At 46.4% G+C, this 22073-nt stretch overlaps 1 protein-coding gene across 3 annotated transcripts in view; it reads left to right on the top strand.

Annotated features, from left to right (window-relative positions):
* The first annotated feature begins 14128 nt into the window (after positions 1 to 14128).
* Positions 14129 to 22073, top strand: part of LOC140426645 (pre-B-cell leukemia transcription factor 1-like) — a 697347-nt gene continuing 689402 nt past the window's right edge. For all 3 annotated transcript variants that reach the window (XM_072511713.1, XM_072511712.1, XM_072511711.1), the window contains exons 1-2: positions 14129 to 14624; positions 14787 to 14860. In XM_072511713.1, the coding sequence (XP_072367814.1) occupies positions 14449 to 14624; positions 14787 to 14860 (250 nt within the window). In that variant the 5' untranslated portion in view covers positions 14129 to 14448. The remainder of the gene's footprint in view (positions 14625 to 14786; positions 14861 to 22073) is intronic.

Raw genomic sequence — 22073 nt, 5'->3', positions numbered from 1 at the left:
CAGCTAGCATGTGCAGAGGCAGTTGACAATCAAAGTGAGGCTGTTGCTCTATTTGGTTGGCTCTGAATATGGCGGTCAATATGGTCGCCTTCATTAATCCTAATTATGTTTGCTCTAGAGTCGCCAGGTATCTTTCGATTCCGCCACAAGGTTCAAACCCGAATACTGATCAAAAGAGTCGGTACACCAGTTAGTTAGTTCAAACTCAAAACTATTTATTTACACACACAGTAATATCTACTCATGCATGAAATACTACAGACTAAACTATCACTACTGCTAAAGCCTATACTTAGCTTCGGGCGCCCACTCAGTCAGAGGAACAATGGCTGTTGTTCGGATCTGAGGCTGCTGGGGTCGAAGTGGTAGACGGGAAACAGCTAAGGTCGTCCGTCTGGTAGCGAGCGTTGACCTTGGACTTGCTTGCTTCTGGTGCAGCTGGTGGACGGGTCTCTCCGCTTTGAGAGCCAAGTCCAAGAGAGCGATTCTCTCTCGGGGCCTTCTTCTTATACCCGAAGGGGGCTTCGCGCGCTTTTGGGCGGGCCTTGAACTTGGCCCCAATCAATTGGGCCGTATCTTGATCACTCGCATTGATCCTGACCAATAAAGGGGTGGGTGCCCTGGTGGCTGGGCGTGTCCTAGGTGGCCATTGGCCTGCTTTGTTTTCTGCTGTCGGTTTGGGGAACAGGCGCCGCGAGGTCTGGGGCCAGATCGGTTACTTAAGTATCTTCCTTTGTTCCCGGAGATGGGTCATCCATATGCTAATAGGGCTACAGTTTCGGTCTCGTCTGGGAGCTGCGGCTCCACTATGCAGACGGGCTCTGTGCCTGCTTGCTTTCTTAGCATTGTCCATATTTCCCTGCAATCTTTGCAAATGTCCATTTTGTATTCTGGAAGTGGCCATCCCAGATGGCTACAAGGCTACTAGTGACTCTAGTGACACCACGTTAATTCAAACCTCATCTACTCGAGCCTCTCCACAAGAACCGGGAATGACTCCAGACGGGGAGCATCGACAAGCCAATGATGATTCAAGTGAACCGGACATGACTCCAGATGGGGAGCGCCGAGGAATCAGAGACGGCGCGCTCAATGAAACAGCAGATGCCACAAAGGACACTGACACAAGTAACTTTGTGAAGGACTCGAATTCTCCACTCGGTGTGGTCATTGGGCGCAACAAACACAACAAAACCTACAAAGACAACAACAAGAAACGTACCAGAGGCAACAAACACAACAACAAGCACATCAATAACAACAATGACAACAACAACAGAACAGCAACTGGTACGACATGGTACAACTCTGGCCATGAAGGACAATGTTACTGCTCAGCTCAGAACAATGGCGAGAGTGCAAACATACCATGGCATGTCAATGCATCTTACCAATTCATGTTTGCTACACCACGGACAAGCAAACCAGCTTTCAGGAAAGATGTCATCAAGAATTGCTACCACAAGCATAAAAAAAAGAGTCCACCTCAGACAATGAAGTGATTTGACTATTTGAACACCTCCTGATGACCTCTTGGTTACGTAAACACCAGGACACTGACGGCGTTCACAAGGGAACGACAACATCAACATCGACACTTCCATAACAGCACAAGAAAGCCACTCGACCGTGTAAATTCATGAACTTTGGACTCATAACTATTATTTGATATTGTATAATCCTCAATGTCATCATAACTATTCTTTGCTCTTGTATCGTCATCACAGTCATCATAACTTGTACATGTCATCACTTATTTATCTGATTTTGTTCAGTTTTTCTTTAACACTGTACAGAAAATATGTAACACAAAAAAGGGGGGATGTGGTGATATAGAACATAGAACATAGAACAATACAGCGCAGTACAGGCCCTTCGGCCCACGATGTTGCACCGAAACAAAAGCCATCTAACCTACACTATACCATTATCATCCATATGTTTATCCAATAAACTTTTAAATGCCCTTAATGTTGGCGAGTTCACTACTGTAGCAGGTAGGGCATTCCACGGCCTCACTACTCTTTGCGTAAAGAACCTACCCCTGACCTCTGTCCTATATCTATTACCCCTCAGTTTAAGGCTATGTCCCCTCGTGCTAGCCATTTCCATCCGCGGGAGAAGGCTCTCACTGTCCACCCTATCCAACCCCCTGATCATTTTGTATGCCTCTATTAAGTCTCCTCTTAACCTTCTTCTCTCCAACGAAAACAACCTCAAGTCCATCAGCCTTTCCTCATAAGATTTTCCCTCCATACCAGGCAACATCCTGGTAAATCTCCTCTGCACCCGTTCCAAAGCCTCCACGTCCTTCCTATAATGCGGTGACCAGAACTGTACGCAATACTCCAAATGCGGCCGTACCAGAGTTCTGTACAGCTGCAACATGACCTCCTGACTCCGGAACTCAATCCCTCTACCAATAAAGGCCAACACTCCATAGGCCTTCTTCACCACCCTATCAACCTGGGTGGCAACTTTCAGGGATCTATGTACATGGACACCTAGATCCCTCTGCTCATCCACACTTTCAAGAACTTTTCCATTAGCCACATATTCCACATTCCTGTTTTTCCTTCCAAAGTGAATCACCTCACACTTCTCTACATTAAACTCCATTTGCCACCTCTCAGCCCAGCACTGCAGCTTATCTATATCCCTCTGTAACCTGCTACTTCCTTCCTCACTATCGACAACACCACCGACTTTAGTATCGTCTGCAAATTTACTCACCCACCCTTCTGCGCCTTCCTCTAGGTCATTGATAAAAATGACAAACAGCAACGGCCCCAGAACAGATCCTTGTGGTACTCCACTTGTGACAGAACTCCATTCTGAACATTTCCCATCAACCACCACCCCCTGTCTTCTTTCAGCTAGCCAATTTCTGATCCACATCTCTAAATCACCCTCAATCCCCAGCCTCCGTATTTTCTGCAATAGCCTACCGTGGGGAACCTTATCAAACGCTTTGCTGAAATCCATATACACCACATCAACTGCTCTACCCTCGTCTACCTGTTCAGTCACCTTCTCAAAGAACTCGATAAGGTTTGTGAGGCATGACCTACCCTTCACAAAGCCATGCTGACTATCCCTGATCATATTATTCCTATCTAGATGATTATAAATCTTGTCTCTTATAATGCCCTCCAAGACTTTACCCACTACAGACGTGAGGCTCACCGGTCTATAGTTGCCGGGGTTGTCTCTGCTCCCCTTTTTGAACAAAGGGACCACATTTGCTATCCTCCAGTCCTCTGGCACTATTCCTGTATCCAATGATGACATAAAAATCAAAGCCAATGGTCCAGCAATCTCTTCCCTGGCCTCCCAGAGAATCCTAGGATAAATCCCATCAGGCCCCGGGGACTTATCTATTTTCAGCCTGTCCAGAATTGCCAACACCTCTTCCCTACTTACCTCAATGCCATCTAATCTATTTACCTGGAGCTCAGCATTCTCCTCCACAACATTATCTTTTTCCTGAGTGAATACTGACGAAAAATATTCATTTAGTATCTCGCCTATCTCTTCAGACTCTACACACAACTTCCCATCCCTGTCCTTGACTGGTCCTACTCTGTCCCTAGTCATTCGCTTATTCCTGACATACCTATAGAAAGCTTTTGGGTTTTCCTTGATCCTTCCTGCCAAATACTTCTCATGTCCCCTCCTTGCTCGTCTTAGCTCTCTCTTTAGATCCTTCCTCGCTACCTTGTAACTATCCATCGCCCCAACTGAAACTTCACACCTCATCTTCACATAGGCCTCCTTCTTCCTCTTAACAAGAGATTCCACTTCTTTGGTAAACCACGGTTCCCTCGCTCGGCACCTTCCTCCCTGCCTGACCGGTACATACTTATCAAGAACACGCAATAGCTGATCCTTGAACAAGCTCCACTTATCCAGTGTGTCCAAAACTTGCAGCCTACTTCTCCACCTTATCCCCCCCAAGTCACGTCTAATGGCATCATAATTTCCCTTCCCCTAGCTATAACTCTTGCCCTGCGGTGTATACTTATCCCTTTCCATCCTTAACGTAAACGTCACCGAATTGTGGTCACTGCCCCCAAAGTGCTCACCTACCTCCAAATCCAACACCTGGCCTGGTTCATTACCCAAAACCAAATCCAATGTGGCCTCACCTCTTGTTGGCCTGTCAACAAACTGTGTCAGGAAACCCTCCTGCACACACTGAACAAAAAACGACCCATCTAATGTACTCGAACTATATCTTTTCCAGTCAATATTTGGAAAGTTAAAGTCTCCCATAATAACTACCCTGTTACTTTCGCTCATATCCAGGATCATCTTCGCCATCCTTTCCTCTACATCCCTAGAACTATTTGGAGGCCTATAGAAAACTCCCAACAGGGTGACCTCTCCTTTCCTGTTTCTAACCTCAGCCCATACTACCTCGGAAGATGAGTCCCCATCTAGCATCCTCTCCGCCACCGTAATACTGCTCTTGACTAGCAGCGCCACACCTCCCCCTCTTTTGCCTCCTTCCCTGAGCTTACTAAAACACCTAAACCCCGGAACCTGCAACATCCATTCCTGTCCCTGCTCTATCCACGTCTCCGAAATGGCCACAACATCGAAGTCCCAGGTACCAACCCATGCTGCCAGTTCCCCTACCTTATTTCGTATACTCCTGGCATTGAAGTAGACACACTTCAAACCACCTACCTGAACACTGGCCCCCTCCTCCGACGTCAAATCTGAGCTCCTGACCTCTATACTCTCATTCTCCCTTACCCTAAAACTACAATCCAGGTTCCCATGCCCCTGCTGCATTAGTTTAAACCCCCCCAAAGAGCACTAACAAATCTCCCCCCCAGGATATTTGTGCCCCGCAGGTTCAGATGTAGACCATCCTGTCTGTAGAGGTCCCACCTTCCCCAGAAAGCGCCCCAGTTATCCAGAAATCTGAATCCCTCCCGCCTGCACCATCCCTGTAGCCACGTGTTTAATTGCTCTCTCTCCCTATTCCTCATCTCACTATCACGTGGCACGGGCAACAACCCAGAGATAACAACTCTGTTTGTTCTAGTTCTGAGCTTCCATCCTAGCTCCCTGAAAGCCTGCCTGACATCCTTATCCCCTTTCCTACCTATGTCGTTAGTGCCAATGTGGACCACGACTTGGGGCTGCTCCCCCTCCCCCTTAAGGATCCGGAAAACACGATCCGAGACATCACGTACCCTTGCACCTGGGAGGCAACATACCAAACGTGAGTCTCTCACGCTCCCACAAAATCTCCTATCTGTGCCCCTGACTATAGAGTCCCCAATTACTAATGCTCTGCTCCTCTCCCCCCTTCCCTTCTGAGCAACAGGGACAGACTCTGTGCCAGAGGTCTGTACCCCATGGCTTACCCCTGGTAAGTCGTCCCCCCCACAAGTATCCAAAGCGGTATACTTGTTTCTCAGGGGAACGACCGCAGGGGATCCCTGCACTGACTGTTTTTTCCCCGTCCCTCTTACAGTTACCCATCTATCTCCAATCTTTGGTGTAACTAATTCCCTGAAGCTGCTATCTATGACCCCCTCTGCCTCCCGAATGATCCGAAGTTCTTCCAACTCCAGCTCCAGTTCCCTAACTCGGTCTTGGAGGAGCTGGAGATGGCAGCACTTCCTGCAGGTAAAATCAGCAGGGACACTAACGGCATCCCTCACCTCAAACATCCTGCAGGAGGAACATTGCACTCCCTTCCCTGCCATTCCTCTAACTTTCTACCAAGATCTGGCTAACAACTAAATTTAAATTATGCATCACTGTAAATACACAAGGGGTTAATGTAAATACAGTATGACTAAGTAAACACTAGAGGGAGCACCAGAGACGTCATGACATGCAGACATACAGCTAATGAACACATAGAATAGGACACAACCAATAGGCAGTCAAGAGGTGACACTACCACAAGGGGGCATTACACAACCCATATATAAGGACAGGGCACATATGCTCTGTCTCTTTCCACAGGCGACACTTAGAGAGTAGGGCAGGGGCAGATCAGAAGCATCACACCCACCACGTAACTTCGAGCAGACTGGTTAGTTAGACTGAGTTACTGTAGCAAGATTAGCAGGAGAGTCGAACTCATAGAGAACTGTGCTAATGGTTCAATAAATCACATTGAACTTACTTCAAAGTCTGGAGTATCTTTTGGTCAAAGCTGCATCAAGTTGCAGCATGTGTTATCCCAAAGTACATAACACAACAGTCCCCAACCACCCCGGGGGCTCTAATGGCCTCCGAGCCCCCCGCCATGGTCATCACGTCTGGTCTCCGTTGATGAAGACCAGTGGTGATTCTCACCGGCCCCACCCCGAGTCAGCGGGGGCGCAGAATTCCAGGGGCCAGGAGACTCCGGTTAAAATCTGGAAATGCATATTTAAATTAGTTTAAATTCTCATTTAAATATACATGCGGTGCTACGGGCGGGAGCACCATGCTCCATTTAGTGCCCACCGCAGACCCTGTTTAGGGGCTCGCCTGCTATTCTTCGGGAATAGCGGGATGTCCGCCGGGCAAAACGCTGGCTGAGGATCGCCCCTCACACCTGGAGTATTGTGTACAGTAATGGTCTCCTTATTTAAGGAAGGATTTAAATATGTTAGAAGCAGTTCCGAAAAGGTTTGCTAATCTAATTCCTGGGTTGGTTGAGTTGTCTCATGAGACGAGGGCCGAGATTTAACCGGAAACAAATCTATGTCCGATTTTGGGTGCATTTCGCAGGGTGTTTCCCGGTGTCTACACATTGGGAAACAGCCAGATATTCATCGGTACTTTGTTGGGTTTTTTTGGTCTCAGGGAGTGTCTCTTGGTCAAGGCCGCAGTTGAGCCATTCGAGTCCAGATGACTGTTTGACAAAGCGAGCGAGAACTGAAAATGTGGTCAGATTCATACTATAATGAGGGGACATGGAGCGGTGGGGCTGGATAGGGATCAATCTCCACCTATTGCTGGGCCCTATCCAGCCCCACCGCTCCCCCCCCCCCCCCCCCCCCCCCCCCCACTACAGTATAAATCTGACTCATTTCCAGTTCTCGCTGGCTTTGTCAAACAGTCATCCAGAGTCAAAACATTAGTTCCCTTCTCTCTCCACAGACGCTGTCAACCTGCTGAGATTGACCAGTGTTCTGTTTTTGTCCTGACTAGCAGGCTGCTTCAGTTTGAGGCCTCTGCTTAAGGCCACGTTCCGATTATGGATCCACGGACCAATAGTAAGAAAAGAAAAGAAAATGGAAACAAAAGGAATAAGCAGGAAGGGCTCTTACACCTATCCTTCCAAATATCGATTACCCTTGGATATTCAGGCGCCGGAATGTGGCGACAAGGGGCTTTTCACAGGAACTTAATTTGAAGCCTACTTGTGGCAATAGGCGATTTTCATTTCATTTTCATTTTCATATTCAGTTCCCATCCTTGGACAGCCTGCAGACATGGCTTGGTAATCGCAATCATTTAAGACTGGATTTTTCCATTGTTGGTGTCTTGCCCGTGGTGTTCTTGTAGCGGGCGGGGCGGTAGAATCCAGCCCATAAATTTGTGCATTTTGGTTCTCTTTTCTGCTTGCCCTTTTCCTCTGCCTTCCATTTTTGCTTTCTACTTTTCTGTCTTTCATTTCTATCTTAGTTTCCTTCTCTGTGTCTCCGCGCTCAGCTTCCCATCCCTCTGCCTCGAGTTTAAACCCTCCCCAACAGCATTAGCAAATACCTCAGCGAGAGTATTGCTCCCGGTACTGTCTGGCATGTACAGGTCCCATCTTCCCCAGAATCGGACCCAATGCCTCAGGTATCTGAATTCCTCCCCCCTACACCATTTCTCCAGCCATGCATTTATCTGGCCAGCCTCCTACTCCTACCCTCACTTATCCTCGATAAACACTGACACAATCCCAGGGAGTTCCATGTAAATACTGACAAAAACCCAGGGAATCCTCAGTAAATATTGACACACTGCCTGTTAATCCCTGTAAATAGAGACACACTCCCAGGAAACCCCTGTAAACACTGACTTATTCCTAGGAAACCCCTGTGAATATTGACACATTTCCAGGGAATCCTCTGTGAATATTGACACATTCCTAGGGAATCCTCTGTAAATACTGACACGCCCCTGGGAATCCCCAGTAAATGCTGACAAATTCCCAGGGAATCCCCTGCAAATAGTGACACGCTCCCAAGGAATCCCCGGTAAATACTGGCACTCTCCAGGGAATCCTCTGTAAATACTGACAGACTCCCAGGGAATCCCCTGTAAATAGATACATTCCCTGGGAAACCCCTGTAAATATTGACACATTGCAAGGGAGTTTCCTGAAAATATTGAAACACTCCCGGAGAATCCCTTGCAAACACTGGCACGCTCCCAGAGGAACCCTGGACATCTTGACACACTCCCAATGAATCCCTGTAAATACTGACACAAACCCAGGGAATCCTCTGTAAATACTGCCACACTCCCTGGGAATCTCCTGTAAATACTGACAAACTCTCTGGGAATCTCCTGTAATTACTGACAAAAACCCAGGGAATCCTCTGTAAATACTGACACACTCCCTGGGAATCCCCTGTAAACACTGACACACTCCCTGGGAATCCTCTGTAAATACTGACACAAACCCAGGGAACGACAGGCCGGTGAGCCTTACGTCAGTGGTAGGGAAATTACTGGAGAGAATTCTTCGAGACAGGATCTACTCCCATTTGGAAGCAAATGGACATATTAGCGAGAGGCAGCATGGTTTTGTGAAGGGGAGGTCATGCCTCACTAACTTGATAGAGTTTTTTGAAGAGGTCACAAAGGTGATTGATGCAGGTAGGGCAGTGGATGTTGTTTATATGGACTTCAGTAAGGCCTTTGACAAGGTCCCTCATGGCAGATTGGTACAAAAGGTGAAGTCACATGGGATCCGGGGTGAGCTGGCAACATGGATACAGAACTGGCTAGGTCAGAGAAGGCAGAGAGTAGCAATGGAAGGGTGTTTTTCTGATTGGAGGACTGTGACTCGTGGTGTTCCGCAGGGATCAGTGCTGGGACCTTTGCTGTTCGTAGTATATATAAATGATTTGGAGGAAAATGTAACTGGTCTGATTAGTAAGTTTGCAGACGATACAAAGGTTGGTGGAACTGCGGATAGCGATGAGGACTGTCAGAGGATTCAGCAGGATTTAGATCGTTTGGAGACTTGGGCGGAGAGATGGCAGATGGAGTTTAATCCGGACAAATGTAAGGTAATGCATTTTGGAAGGTCTAATGAAGGTAGGGAATATACAGTGAATGGTAGAACCCTCATGAGTATTGACAGTCAGAGAGATCTAGGTGTACAGGTCCACAGGTTACTGAAAGGGACAACACAGGTGGAGAAGGTGGTCAAGAAGGCATACGGCATGCTTGCCTTCATTGGCCGGGACATTGAGTATAAGAATTGGCAAGTCATGTTGCAGCTGTATAGAACCTTAGTTAGGCCACACTTGGAGTATAGTGTTCAATTCTGGTCGCCACACTACCAGAAAGATGTGGAGGCTTTAGAGAGGGTGCAGAAGAGATTTACCAGGATGTTGCCTGGTATGGAGGGCATTAGCTATGAGGAGCGGTTGAATAAACTCGGTTTGTTCTCACTGGAACAATGGAGGTTGAGGGCCGACCTGATAGAGGTCTACAAAATTATGCGGGGCAAAGACAGAGTGGATAGTCAGAGGCTTTTTCCCACGGTAGAGAGGTCAATTACTAGGGGGCATAGGTTTAAGATGCGAGGGGCAAGGTTTAGAGGAGATGTACGAGGCACGTTTTTTACACAGAGGGTAGTGGGTGCCTGGAACTCGCTGCCGGAGGAGGTGGTGGAAGCAGGGACGATAGTGACATTTAAGGGGCATCTTGACAAATACATGAATTGGATGGGAATAGAGGGATATGGACCCTGTAGAAGATTTTAGTTTAGACGGGCAGCATGGTCGGCACAGGCTTGGCGGGCCGAAGGGCCTGTTCCTGTGCTGTACTTCTCTTTGTTCTTTGTTCTAACCCAGGGAACCGCCTGCAAATACTGACACACTCCCTGGGAATCCCCTGTAAATACTGACACATTCCCAGGAAGCCCCTGTAAATACTGACACACTCCCAGGGAAGCCCCTGTAAATACTGACACACTCCCAGGGAACCCCTGTAAATACTGACACACTCCCAGGGAACCCCTGTAAATACTGACACACTCCCTGGGAATCCCCTGTAAATACTGACACATTCCCTGGAAGCCCCTGTAAATACTGACACACTCCCAGGGAAGCCCCTGTAAATACTGACACACTCCCAGGGAAGCCCCTGTAAATACTGACACACTCCCAGGGAACCCCTGTAAATACTGACACACTCCCTGGGAATCCCCTGTAAATACTGACACATTCCCAGGAAGCCCCTGTAAATACTGACACACTCCCAGGGAAGCCCCTGTAAATACTGACACACTCCCAGCGAATCAGCTATAAATACTGATACACTCCCAGTTAATCCCTGTAGATACTGACACACACGCATGGAATCCCCTGTAAATACTGACAGGTTCCCAGCGAATCCCCTGTAACTACTGACACATTCACAGGACTTCCTGTGCTGGCACACTCCTGGCGAATCCCATCTAAATGCTGACACGCTCCCTGGGAAGCTACTGTAAATAGTGACACATTCCTGGGAAACCCCTGTAAATATTGACACACTCTCTGGGAATCCCCTGTAAATATTGACATACTACCTAGGGAGTCCCTGTAGATACTGACACACTCCCAGGGAATCCACTGTAAATACTGACAAACTCCTCGGGAATCCCCTATAAATACTGATACACTCCATGGGAATCCCCTATAAATACTGACATACTCCCAAGAATCCCCTATAAATATTGACACACTCCCAGGGAATCTCCTATAAATACTGATACACTCCAGGGAATCCTCTGTAAATCTTGACACACTCTCTGGGAATCATCTGTAAATAAAAGCAACTTACTGCGGATGCTGGAATCTGAAACCAAAACAGAAAATACTGGACAATCTCAGCAGGTCTGACAGCATCTGTGGAGAGAGAAGGGAGCTGCCATGTCGAGTCTGGATGACTCAAAACATTTTTGACAAAGCTTTGACAAAAGGTCATCCAGATTCAAAACGTTAGCTATCATTTTTCTCCACAGATACAGTTGAACCCCCTGTAAATATTGGCACATTCCCAGTTAATCCCTGCAAATACCAACACACTCCTAGTTAATCTCTGTAAATACTGATGCACTCCCAGGGAGTCCCCTGTAAATACTGACACACTTCAAGGGATTTCCCTATAAATAGTGACACACTCCCAGGGAATCCCTTGGAAATACTGACACACTCCCAGGGAATCCCCTGTAAATGCTGACACATTCTCAGGAAATCCCCTGTAAATACTGACACACATTCAGGGAATCCCTTGTAAATGTTGATATGCTCCCAACTAATCCTTGTGAATACTGACACACTTCCAGGGAATCCCTTGTCAATGTTGACACAGTCCCACAAAATGCCATGCTAGTTCTGAGTCCCAGGGAGTCATCTGTTAGCCCTGGTGCACTCCCAAAGAATTCCTTGAAAATACTGACCCATTCTTTGGAAATATTATACTGTAAAGCATTCCGAAGGACTCCCTGTAAAGACTGATGCATTCCCTTGGAATCTCTTACAAGCTCTGATACAGAGCCATCTGGAATAAATCCACATTCTGTGTAATCACTTACAAAACCAACAACAATGTGTATTTATATAGTGCCTTTGACAGAATTAAATGTCCCAAGTGCGTCACAGGAACAGTATTGATAAATTATGCCACTGAACTGCATAAGTTTTATGAGATCAAATGATGAAAAGTTTGGTCAACGAGGTAGTTTGAAGGACTGTGTAAAGGAAGAGAGAGTGGTACAAAGAGGAAGAGGCAATTCCTGAGCAGTTGAAGTGGCCACCGATAGTGGATCAATTAGCATTGAGGACACTCAAGAGGCCAGAATTAGTGGAGTGCAGACATGTCGGAGGGTTGTGGAGGAGACTGGGAGGGACGAGGCCATGGAAGGACTTGAGGACAAGAGTGATAATTTTAAATTTAAGACATTGTTTCACTGGGAGCAAGTGTAGATCAGCAAGGGTTGGGGTGATGGGTTAACGAGTCCAAGTTAAGGCACCGGCGACAGAGTTTTGGATGGCCTCAAGTTTACGGAGGGTAGAATATGGGAGAAGGTCCTGGAATGTATTGGAATTGTTAAATTTAGAGGTAATAAAGGCATGAATGAAGGTTTCAGTAGCAGATCAGCTGAGGCAGGGGTAGAGATGGTTAATGCCATTGAGGTGGAACTAGGCTGCCTTGATGTCAGTCCACAAGGCACAGGTCAAGAGTGTGATGGAGTACTCTCCACTTGCCTGGATGAGTGCATCTCCAACAACACTCAAGAAGCTCGACACCATCCAGGACAAAGCAGCTTGTTTGATTGGCACCACATCTACCACCTTCAACATTCACTTCCTCCACCATGAATGCATAGTGGCAGCAGTGTGTACCATCTACAAGATGCACTGCAGGAACTCATCAAAGCTCCTGATACAGCACCTTCCAAATCCACAACCTCTACCATCTAGAAGGAAAAAGGCAGCAGATACTTTAGAACACCACCACCTGAAAGGTTCCCCTTCCAGCCTCACACCACCCTGACTTGGAAATGTATCGTTGTTTCTTCACTGTTATTAGGTCAAAATCCTGCAACTCCCTCTGTAACAGCACCACAGATGTACCTACACCACAGAGACAAGCGGTTCAAGAAGGTAGCTCACCACCACCTTCTCAAGGGCAATTAGGGATGGGAAATAAAAATGTTGACCTAGTCAGTGACGCCCATGTCCCATAAATAATAAAATAAAACTACGTGATAGGTACCAGAATCTTTGCAGGTTGTTGCTTGTGTTGGTGTTTGGGTCCATTCCTTTCTAGGTATACATTGGCACCTGGGGGGGAGGGGGGTGTTGCCAACTCCTAGAATTTCCATTGCCCCACCTCCCCCACCATTGCCCCAGGAACCCTAAATCTTCAGAGTATTAGAACATTCAGGGCAGCACAGTGGCACAGTGGTTAGCACTGTTGTGTCACAACGCCCGGGGGTTCAATTCTGGCCTTGGGTGAATGTCTGTGTGGAGTTTTGCACTTTCTCCTCGCGTCTGCGTGGGTTCCCTCCGGGTGCTCCGGTTTCTTCCCGCAGTCCAAAGATGTGCAGGTTAGGTGGATTGGCCATTCCAAATTGCTTCATAGTGACCAATGGTGAGCAGGTTGGACGGGGTTATGGGGATAGGGCGGGGAGGGGAGTTAACCTAGGTAGGTTGCTCTTTCAGAGGGTCAGTGAAGATTTGATGGGCCGAATGGCCTCATTCTGCACTGTAGGGATCCTAGACCCAGGCTGAAAAAGCAAATGCCCCATCCGTGCAGTCAGTCTCCCAGTGCCCCCACCCCTCAAAGAATTAAATCCTTTTAGAACTTTTTTATTTAATTTTTTTGTTAAACAGAAACGGATGCAGTGGAATCCTGACATCATGGTTTGATCAGGCTCCCTCTGACGTCATGGCTTGATCAGGCTCCCTCTGACGTCATCGCTTGCTCAGGCTCCCTCTGACGTCAGGGAAGGCGGGTCCAACCTGGCCGCCAATCAGAGGCGGAGAGCAGGGTTGGGGGCGGGGCGAGGGGGAGGTGCCAAGGTTGCTGTCAGTTTCAAAGAGCGAGCAAAGGACTCAAACAAAATAACAAAAGGCTAGGGCAAAGGAGTTAGCGAGGAGCTGAGCGCTGGGGCTGGCTGGCAGAGAGCGAGAAAGGCTGCAGCCAGCAACACAAGTAGCAAACACCTTTGGCAGCACAGCTAAAGATTCAGAGACACAGAGAGAGACAGCTACTTCTCTGCAACTGTTTCCTTAACCCACTGCACCCCAGCCAAAGGGAATTGGACTGATTTCTGCATCTTGGCTTTCTTTCTTGGGGGATTTTTTTTATTCGCATCATTTTCTCCATTTCAATCTTTTTTTTGAAGTATCCAAGGATCAGCAGCAGCAGCGGTGGTGGTAGGGGGGTGGGGGGGGGGGGGGAGAACAGAGAGAAGCATCTCCCTGAGCAGGGAGGAAAGAGACCGGCATCCACAAACACATCCGAGAAGAATTGGACTGTGAGCGCAAGGGTTTTTGGAAGAGGGTGGAATCGAACCATCTTTCTTTGCCCAGTTGTCTACCTCCCCTCTCCCCCACTCCACTCCTCCTGCGGAAAAGAAGGGTTAAAGGAGGAGGTAGGGAGGGGGAGGGGGGGGGAGAGAAGGGCTGCTCTGTGTAGCCCGCCCCAGCTCGCTCTGGAGGAGCCTCGGCAGCAGAGGGAGATTTTTTTTTTTAAAGAGTCTCGCCGATGGAAGAGCAGCCCAGACTCCGCCATCCCCACGCCGGGGTCAGCATCCCGGGGCTGGCCCCGCACATGCAGCAAGACAGCGGGGGAGAGGCGGAGGGCAGGAAACAGGACATCGGAGACATCTTACACCAAATAATGACCATCACTGACCAGAGCCTGGATGAAGCTCAGGCACGGTGAGTTTGAGAGAGAGAGAACAGCTTTGTGTGTGTGTGAGAGAGAGAGAGACAATTCATGCATGTATAGTATTAACAATATGTGATTAGATACCATCCATTTACTCTAAAAATGAACTCCAGTTGAAATATCTAAATGATTATTGTCCATTTGCATTGCAGGAAACATGCTCTGAATTGTCATAGGATGAAGCCTGCTCTCTTCAATGTGCTTTGTGACATTAAGGAGAAAACAGGTCAGGAAAAGTGTTTTATTTTGAAACATTCCTACTCTCGGAGTTAGACACTGGCTGCTTATTTTGTGTGTTGTGTGCTATCCCAGGCAGGGAGCCTGGGCTGTACACTTCAACTAATCTCCATGGGACTCCCCTGGACACATGAGTACGGATTTGGGAGACGGTGGTGTGTTGGAGCCGGGGCTCAATACGCGGGTCAGATCTCTGAGCTTCACTGTGAGAATGAAACATAAACCCCAGGAAAAGAGGGAGTTTGTGCGGTAGGAAGGGGACGAGGGAGGTGATTGGGAATAGAGCTGTTGGCAATCAGGAAGAAATGAAGGTTTCAGGGAAACTCTATATGTGGAATTCATCCAGATAAAAACTTTTAAGGGTTAATGAAAAGTTCGAAACGCCCCACCGTTTAATCGTTAGTATTGTTTCTTTAATGATAACTTACTCTGGTCACTGAGTGTTGTTACTGGTTGTTACAGCTTGTGAGCAGACCTCTGGTTAATCGGTTCAATCCTTTCGATTTGGCCGAGATTTTAAATAACCAAAAGGTGTGTGTTCCACTCAGGAGGATTTGCAAATTTGCTCAGGTCTGATTTTGAACATTGCCCGGTGGAGATTTCTTTTCGCCGAATGAGAGGCTTTCAAAGCTGGAGAGTGGTTCACAGGGGCAGAAGCAAGTGCACACAACAGCGTGTTTAAATGTTGTTGGTGCAGGGGCTGGTGGAGGGCAGGGGAACCAGCAAAGTGAGGGGGAGCACACGGGGATTGTGTTACTGTGCAAAGGGGTGCTTGGGGTTTCTGCTGTATACATACATGTTATGTATGTGTATGTGCTGTGTGCATATCTGTATCATGCATTCGTAAATATGTATTTCCTATTATATATTTGTCATGTATACAAATGTGATGTATGAAATAAAACGGGGAGAATGATCAATTTCTAATATCACATCTGGAAGATAATGAAATGTGAGCTCATTTTATATTCTTAGTCCAGTGTGTCTAACCGCACGTAATGATCAGTAACCTGCAGTAGTAGAATTATTCTATCTATCTATCTATCTATCTAATCTCTCTCTCTCCACCTCTTGCTCCCTCTCTATCTATATATTTCTCAATTTCCCTCTCTCCATCTCTTGGTCTCCCTTTCCATATTTCTCTCTGTGTCTCCTTCTCTTCATCACTTGCTCTCTCTATATATTTCTCTCTTTGTCTCCCTCTCTTCATCTCTTGGTCTCTCTTTCTCTAGTTCACTCCCTGCCTCCCCCTCTCCATCACTTGCTCTGCTCTATATATTTTCTCTATCTCCCTCTCTCTATCTCTTGGTATTCTCTCGCTATCTTTCTCTATATATTTCTCTCTCACTCTCTCTCGCTATGTATTTCTCGCTCTGTCTCCCTCTCTCCATCTCTTGGTATCTCTATCCTCTTTATATTTCCTACTCTGTCTCCCTCTGTCCACCTCTTGGTCTCTCTATCTCTCTTTATATATATAATTCTCTGTCTCCCTCTCTCCATCGCTTGCTCTCTCTGTCTCCCTTTTTCCATTACTTGCTCTCTCTCTATATGTATTTTTCTTTCTCTGTCTCCCTCTCTCCATTGCTTACTCTCTCTATATTTATCTCTGTCACCCTCTTTCCATCACTTGCTCTCTCTCTCTATTTATCTCTTTGTCTCCCTTTCTCCATTACTTGCTCTCTCTATATATCTCTCTCTAAATTTCTCTCTATTTCCATCTCGTTCTCTCTTCATCGCGCTCTATGTATAAGAGTCCAAGGTAATGATTTACTCTCTGGACTCTGCTGGCTTCCAAATGGTTCAGAAATGTTCTTGCCTCTTCTGATTTGTGTGAAGCCTGTGCTGCCTGTATCCCACGGGTCCTGGGAATGGGGAACTCTTTTATAACAGCTTCATAAGGTGTGGAGCTCAATGCTGAACATGTGGGCAACACAGAGCAGGTTGGTCAGCTTTCAAGATGAGGATAGCGAAGTGAGCATTTGCCTCTTGATTTGGGACTGGGGGTCTCCCACCTGAAGCATTCATCTGCTGTCCTGTTGTGAGGTGCTGACAGATCACCTCTGTGTTTCAAAATCTCATTTTGTTTTTAATATCATCTTTCGAGTGGAACTAATATTTGTCTTTTCTGTCTCTTTGTTATTTTGAATCAGAAACCTTGATTCACAATGGTCCCAATCAATCAGCTTGATCATATAAATGCTCAAATTTTCAATGTGTATTTATTTTTGTCTCTGTCTGTCTATCTAGCAATCTATCTATCTGTTTACTTACATCTCTCACTCCCTCTCTCTATATCTCTATTTCTCTCTTCCTCCCTGTCTCTCTGTCTCTTGCTCTCTTTCTCTATTTTTCTCTCTCTCCATATATATATGTAAACGTGTGCCTGTGTGTGCGATGTACATGTTTTAACCTCTGTATATGAGAGTGTGTGTGTTTAGACAAAGAATCTCTATCTTCTTACTTTACTTCCGATGTGCTGCAGTTTTGAAATGAGGTTCTTTCATCTCAATATGTTCACAGGACACCCTTTTTGTTTTTTGTGATGGTGATTGTTATCATTACCTGCTGGCCAAGAATGGGTGAGGAGTATATGATGGTGCTACCTTATTACTGTCCCTGAACTAAAGAGGAGGCAAATCAGTCGAGCTTTTACTTGAGGGGCCGAATGGCCCATTTCTATTCCCCTACATGCTCATGATCATTCCTGAGGAACCCCCAACCCACCTCTGGGCTACAAGAGTGCCCAAGAATGGCCGAGAGGACGGGGGGGGGGGGGGGGGGGGGGTTGAGCGAGGGTGTCTGGAGCGTCGCTGGCGTCTGTGGAATCAGAGCCAAAATGCATGGAATCAGTACTGGGGGAGGAGTGAGTGCAGGAGGGTGAAAATGAGATGATAGGAAGCTAAATTGGTTTGATCACTGCACAATATAATGAAGGAGTGTGCAGACCCGAACAACTGCTTCTGTCAAGCTCCTCCACTGACTTGGCCTTAGCCTCCAGGCCACTAATATCATTCTACCTGTGTCTTGTTGGTTTGAATCAGCTGTTTAATTTTTCATAGATGAAATAAATTAGCTTTGCCCAGCTAATTATAGCCCCTTTCCCAGGTAGGTTCCTTGTCAAATCATTGAAATCACCTCAGGTTTAAAAGCTGCGGCAAAGGACATTAAACTCTCAGGGTGGTGGTGGTGGTAGAGGGGTGGGGGGGGGGGGGGTGGCGGCGGGGCAGTCAGGCTGTTCAAGGTGGATGTTAAGGTTTCCTGGGCTCCAGGAGGAGCAGGGCAAGGGAGTTCTCCTGGTGTGCACAGAACTCCATCGAGAACACGTGAACCAGCCAGGTTTGTGGGAGCTTGCTGGGCGCAAAAGCAAAAAAAAAAAAATCTGCCATGCCTGCCTGTACATTGGCGGTCCCTGCAATTCATCAATACTTCACTGGGTGTGAGGTGCATTTGACAGCATTGTCACGTTGCTGCAGAAGTGTCCGTCTGACTGTGTTCACTCTTATTTCCCTTGCAAGCGAGGATAGAATTCCATTCACACAGCAGCATCTATTCAAAGTGGCAACATCTGATTGAAAAAGGAAGAACGTATTTGTATTTATACAGCACCTTTCATGACTTCAGGATACTCCGAAGTGCTCTACAACCCATGAGGCCCTCTCTGTTATATGCAGAAATGCAGTCCCCAATTTGAACATAGCAGGCTGCCACAAACAGCAGTGTGATAACAACCAAATAATCGCTTTATTTTGTGATGCTGGCAAACGGATGATTATCAGCCAGGACTGCATGGTGAAGACCCCTACTTTTCTTCCAGTCGTATTGTGATCTCTTTTACCGAGGCAACAGACAAGGCTTTGGTTTTAGGCCTCACCTGAAAGAGAGCACCTCCAACAGTTCAGCACTCCCTCAGTGCTGCACTTTGTCGCTTTGGAGTGACACGCGAGCTGAGCGTGTCCCGACTCTGAGGGAAGAGCTGAAGGCACATCTTACATGGAGGGTGGAACAACGCCTTCACTTCCTGCTCCTCAAAACCTGTTTGACAATATCCACCTCTGAGTTGCTCCTCCATTGTGAGTTATATGTGGTGCTAGGGAGGCATAATCATAATCAGCTCAAATGCTCAAAAAGAATGCTTCATTCCGTCAATTGGAAATTGAGCCCAAATCAATGGTGTGGATTTCAGATGGTTTTAGCAGAGTCAGTGTTTTTCTGGGCCACGTTGTGGGGGGTGGTGAGAGTGGGGTGGGGGATAGCTGGGTGTTGGAGGCAGCTGACCTGGATGGAAGGGGGACTGGGTGCTACTTTTATCCAGCTTCAAGGGGAGGTGAGGTGGGCTGGGGGGTGATGTCATCAGCTTCCTCACCTTCCCCACTCCTCAATTAATTGGACGGTCGTAGGTGAAAAAGATGCTTCACCATTTGAATCTGTTGAGGTTTCAGAGTCTGTGGCACGTAAACAATGGCATCCAGACTCCTGATTCCTCTCTATCCCTGTTTATCCTCCTCTATCCCTCTATCAGTCTCTATCCCTATTTATCCCCTTCTATCCCTCTAGCTCTATTTGTCCGTCTCTATCCCTATTTATCCCCTTCTATCTCTCTATCCCTATTTATCTCTCACTATGCCTCTAACCCTATTTATTTCCCACTATCCCTCTATCCTTATTTATCCCCCACTATCCCTCTATCCCTATTTATCCCCCACTATCTCTCTATTCCTATTTATCCCCTCTATCAGTCTATATCTCTCTTTGGGGGGCCAGTTTAGCTCACGTGGCTAGACAGCTGGCTCATGATGCAGACCAAGGCCAGCAACACTGGTTCAATTTCCATATTGGTTGAGGTTATTCACGAAGGCCCCACTTTCTCAACCTTACCCCTCGTCTGAGGTGTGCTGATTGTCAGGTTAAATCACCACTAGTCAGCTTTCCCCCTCAAAGGGGAAAGCAGCCTATGGTCATCTAGGACTATGGTGACTTTATCTTACCTTATTTATATCTCTCTTTATCTGTCTCTATACCCCTCTATCAGTCCCTATTCCTCTTTATCCCCCTCTATCATTCCCTATCCCTCTCTATAAATTTCTATCCCTCTCTATCCCTCTTTATCCCCCTCTATCAGTCTCTATCCCCCTTTATCCCTCTCTATCAGTCTCTATCCCCATTTATCCCCCTCTATCAGTCTCTATCCCTCTTTATTCTTCTTGATCCCCCTCTATCAGTCTCTATCCCTCTATCAGTCTCTAACCCTCGCTATCCCTTTCTATCCCTCCCTATCACTCTTTCCTGCTCTATCCCTCTTTCTGTACTTGACATTGTTGCCTTTACTTTCTTTCTCACTGTTTATATTTTTCTACCTATTTCCCTTTCTCTACCTCACGCTGTCACTCTTACTGCCTTCTTTGTATGTCAGTACATTCACTTATTTATTTCCCTGTGTGATGTCCTTTATCTCTCTCACTGCCACCCTAAACCCTCACCCCCACATTGCTTTGCCACCAAATTAGTCTCTATTGGAAGATGACTTGTACCTGAATCTGCAGGTTAAATTACATTCCATTTCATCATTAAACAGGACAAACTCCAATTATTTTCTGTGGGACTGAGTGACAATTGTTTTTGTCTGAAATTTGATTGCAACTCACAGTCTTTCTCTTTTTTCAAAATACCTCACGGTTGGGACATATTTCACTGTAAAAGGGAACACACACACAAAAAAAAACAGCTGGGTGGGAAATAATTGGACCCCAATGTCCTTAAGGGACAATTCTGTTTCTTCAGTTTTTTGATGAATGACACCTAATACGCGCGGAGATTTTTAATGAGATGAGACTGTGATGTTTCGAAGGCAGTAGATACACTGAGATACCAGATAAGAGCCCAGCATCTGCATGAATACAACTGTGATTAAAAGTGACGGGTGATTGTATCAGGCCTGGGCTGCGATCATAGTCTCTGTGATACTGGGAGTATTCCTGAGCAACAGAAATAAATGGGTCAAATGCCGAAGCGGAACTCCATTCAAAAACAATGTAAATCCAGAATATCATGAGCACTAAATCAGCGCAACAATTGGCACACTGGGCAATGTACACCCCAGGCTGCGGATGTGTTCACAGTGTCTCGCATAGTGGCTGGTGAATAAGCCTCATATCTGAGAATGACACTTTGCAGATATAGACTATACCATGGGTAAACTTCATTTATAATCTGTGGCTCAGGCATACAAACCACATAAGCTCCATATATGTTCATGGTGGTCTCAGGTAGCTTTATACTGTAGGCTGCATATGTAAAGTGTGTTGGGACAGAGGTTGACAGTAAAGCCTCAAATACAGACTGTGTGCTGTGCACAGGTCAATGATTAGCTACATATACAGACGTGTGTGGGTGTACTGGTCATAGATAAGCTACATTTGTAGACAGTCTGTTGTGTAAATGCCATATATAAGCTGTATATAGAGACTGTGCGTCATGTACAGATTATACAAAAATTGCATATACAGAATGTGTGTCATGTACAGGGCATATATTGGCTGCACATACAGACTGAGTGTCATGTGAGGTCATATGTAAGCTGCGTATACAGACGGAGTGTCATGTACAGGTTATATATAAGCGGAGTAAACAGACTGTGCATCATGTACGGTTCATATATAAGCTGCATATACAGATGGTGCATCATGTACAGATCATATATAAGCTGCATATACAGTCAGAGCTTCATGTACTGGTCATATATAACTGCATATGCAGACTATGCATCGTGTACAGGTCATATATATGCTGCATATACACACTATGAATCATGTACAGGTCATATATCGGCTGCACATACAGACTGAGTGTCATGTGAGGTCATATATAAGCTGCGTATACAGACTGAGTGTCATGTACAGGATTTATAGGCTGCACATACAGACTGTGAATCATGTACAGGTCATATATAAGCTGCATATCCAGTCTGAGCTTCATGTACTGATCATATATAGGCTGCACATATAGACTGTGAATCATGTACAGGTCATATATAAGCTGCATATCCAGTCTGAGCTTCATGTACTGATCATATATAGGCTGCACATACAGACTGTGAATCATGTACAGGTCATATATAAGCTGCATATACAGTCTGAGCTTCATGTACTGGTCATATATAGGCTGCACATACAGACTGTGAATCATGTACAGGTCATATATATGCT

This window comes from Scyliorhinus torazame, chromosome 7, assembly GCF_047496885.1.
Source record: "Scyliorhinus torazame isolate Kashiwa2021f chromosome 7, sScyTor2.1, whole genome shotgun sequence".
Taxonomy (NCBI): domain Eukaryota; kingdom Metazoa; phylum Chordata; class Chondrichthyes; order Carcharhiniformes; family Scyliorhinidae; genus Scyliorhinus; species Scyliorhinus torazame.
Note: the sequence above shows the minus strand (reverse complement) of the source record. Positions and strands in the feature narration are given on the sequence as shown.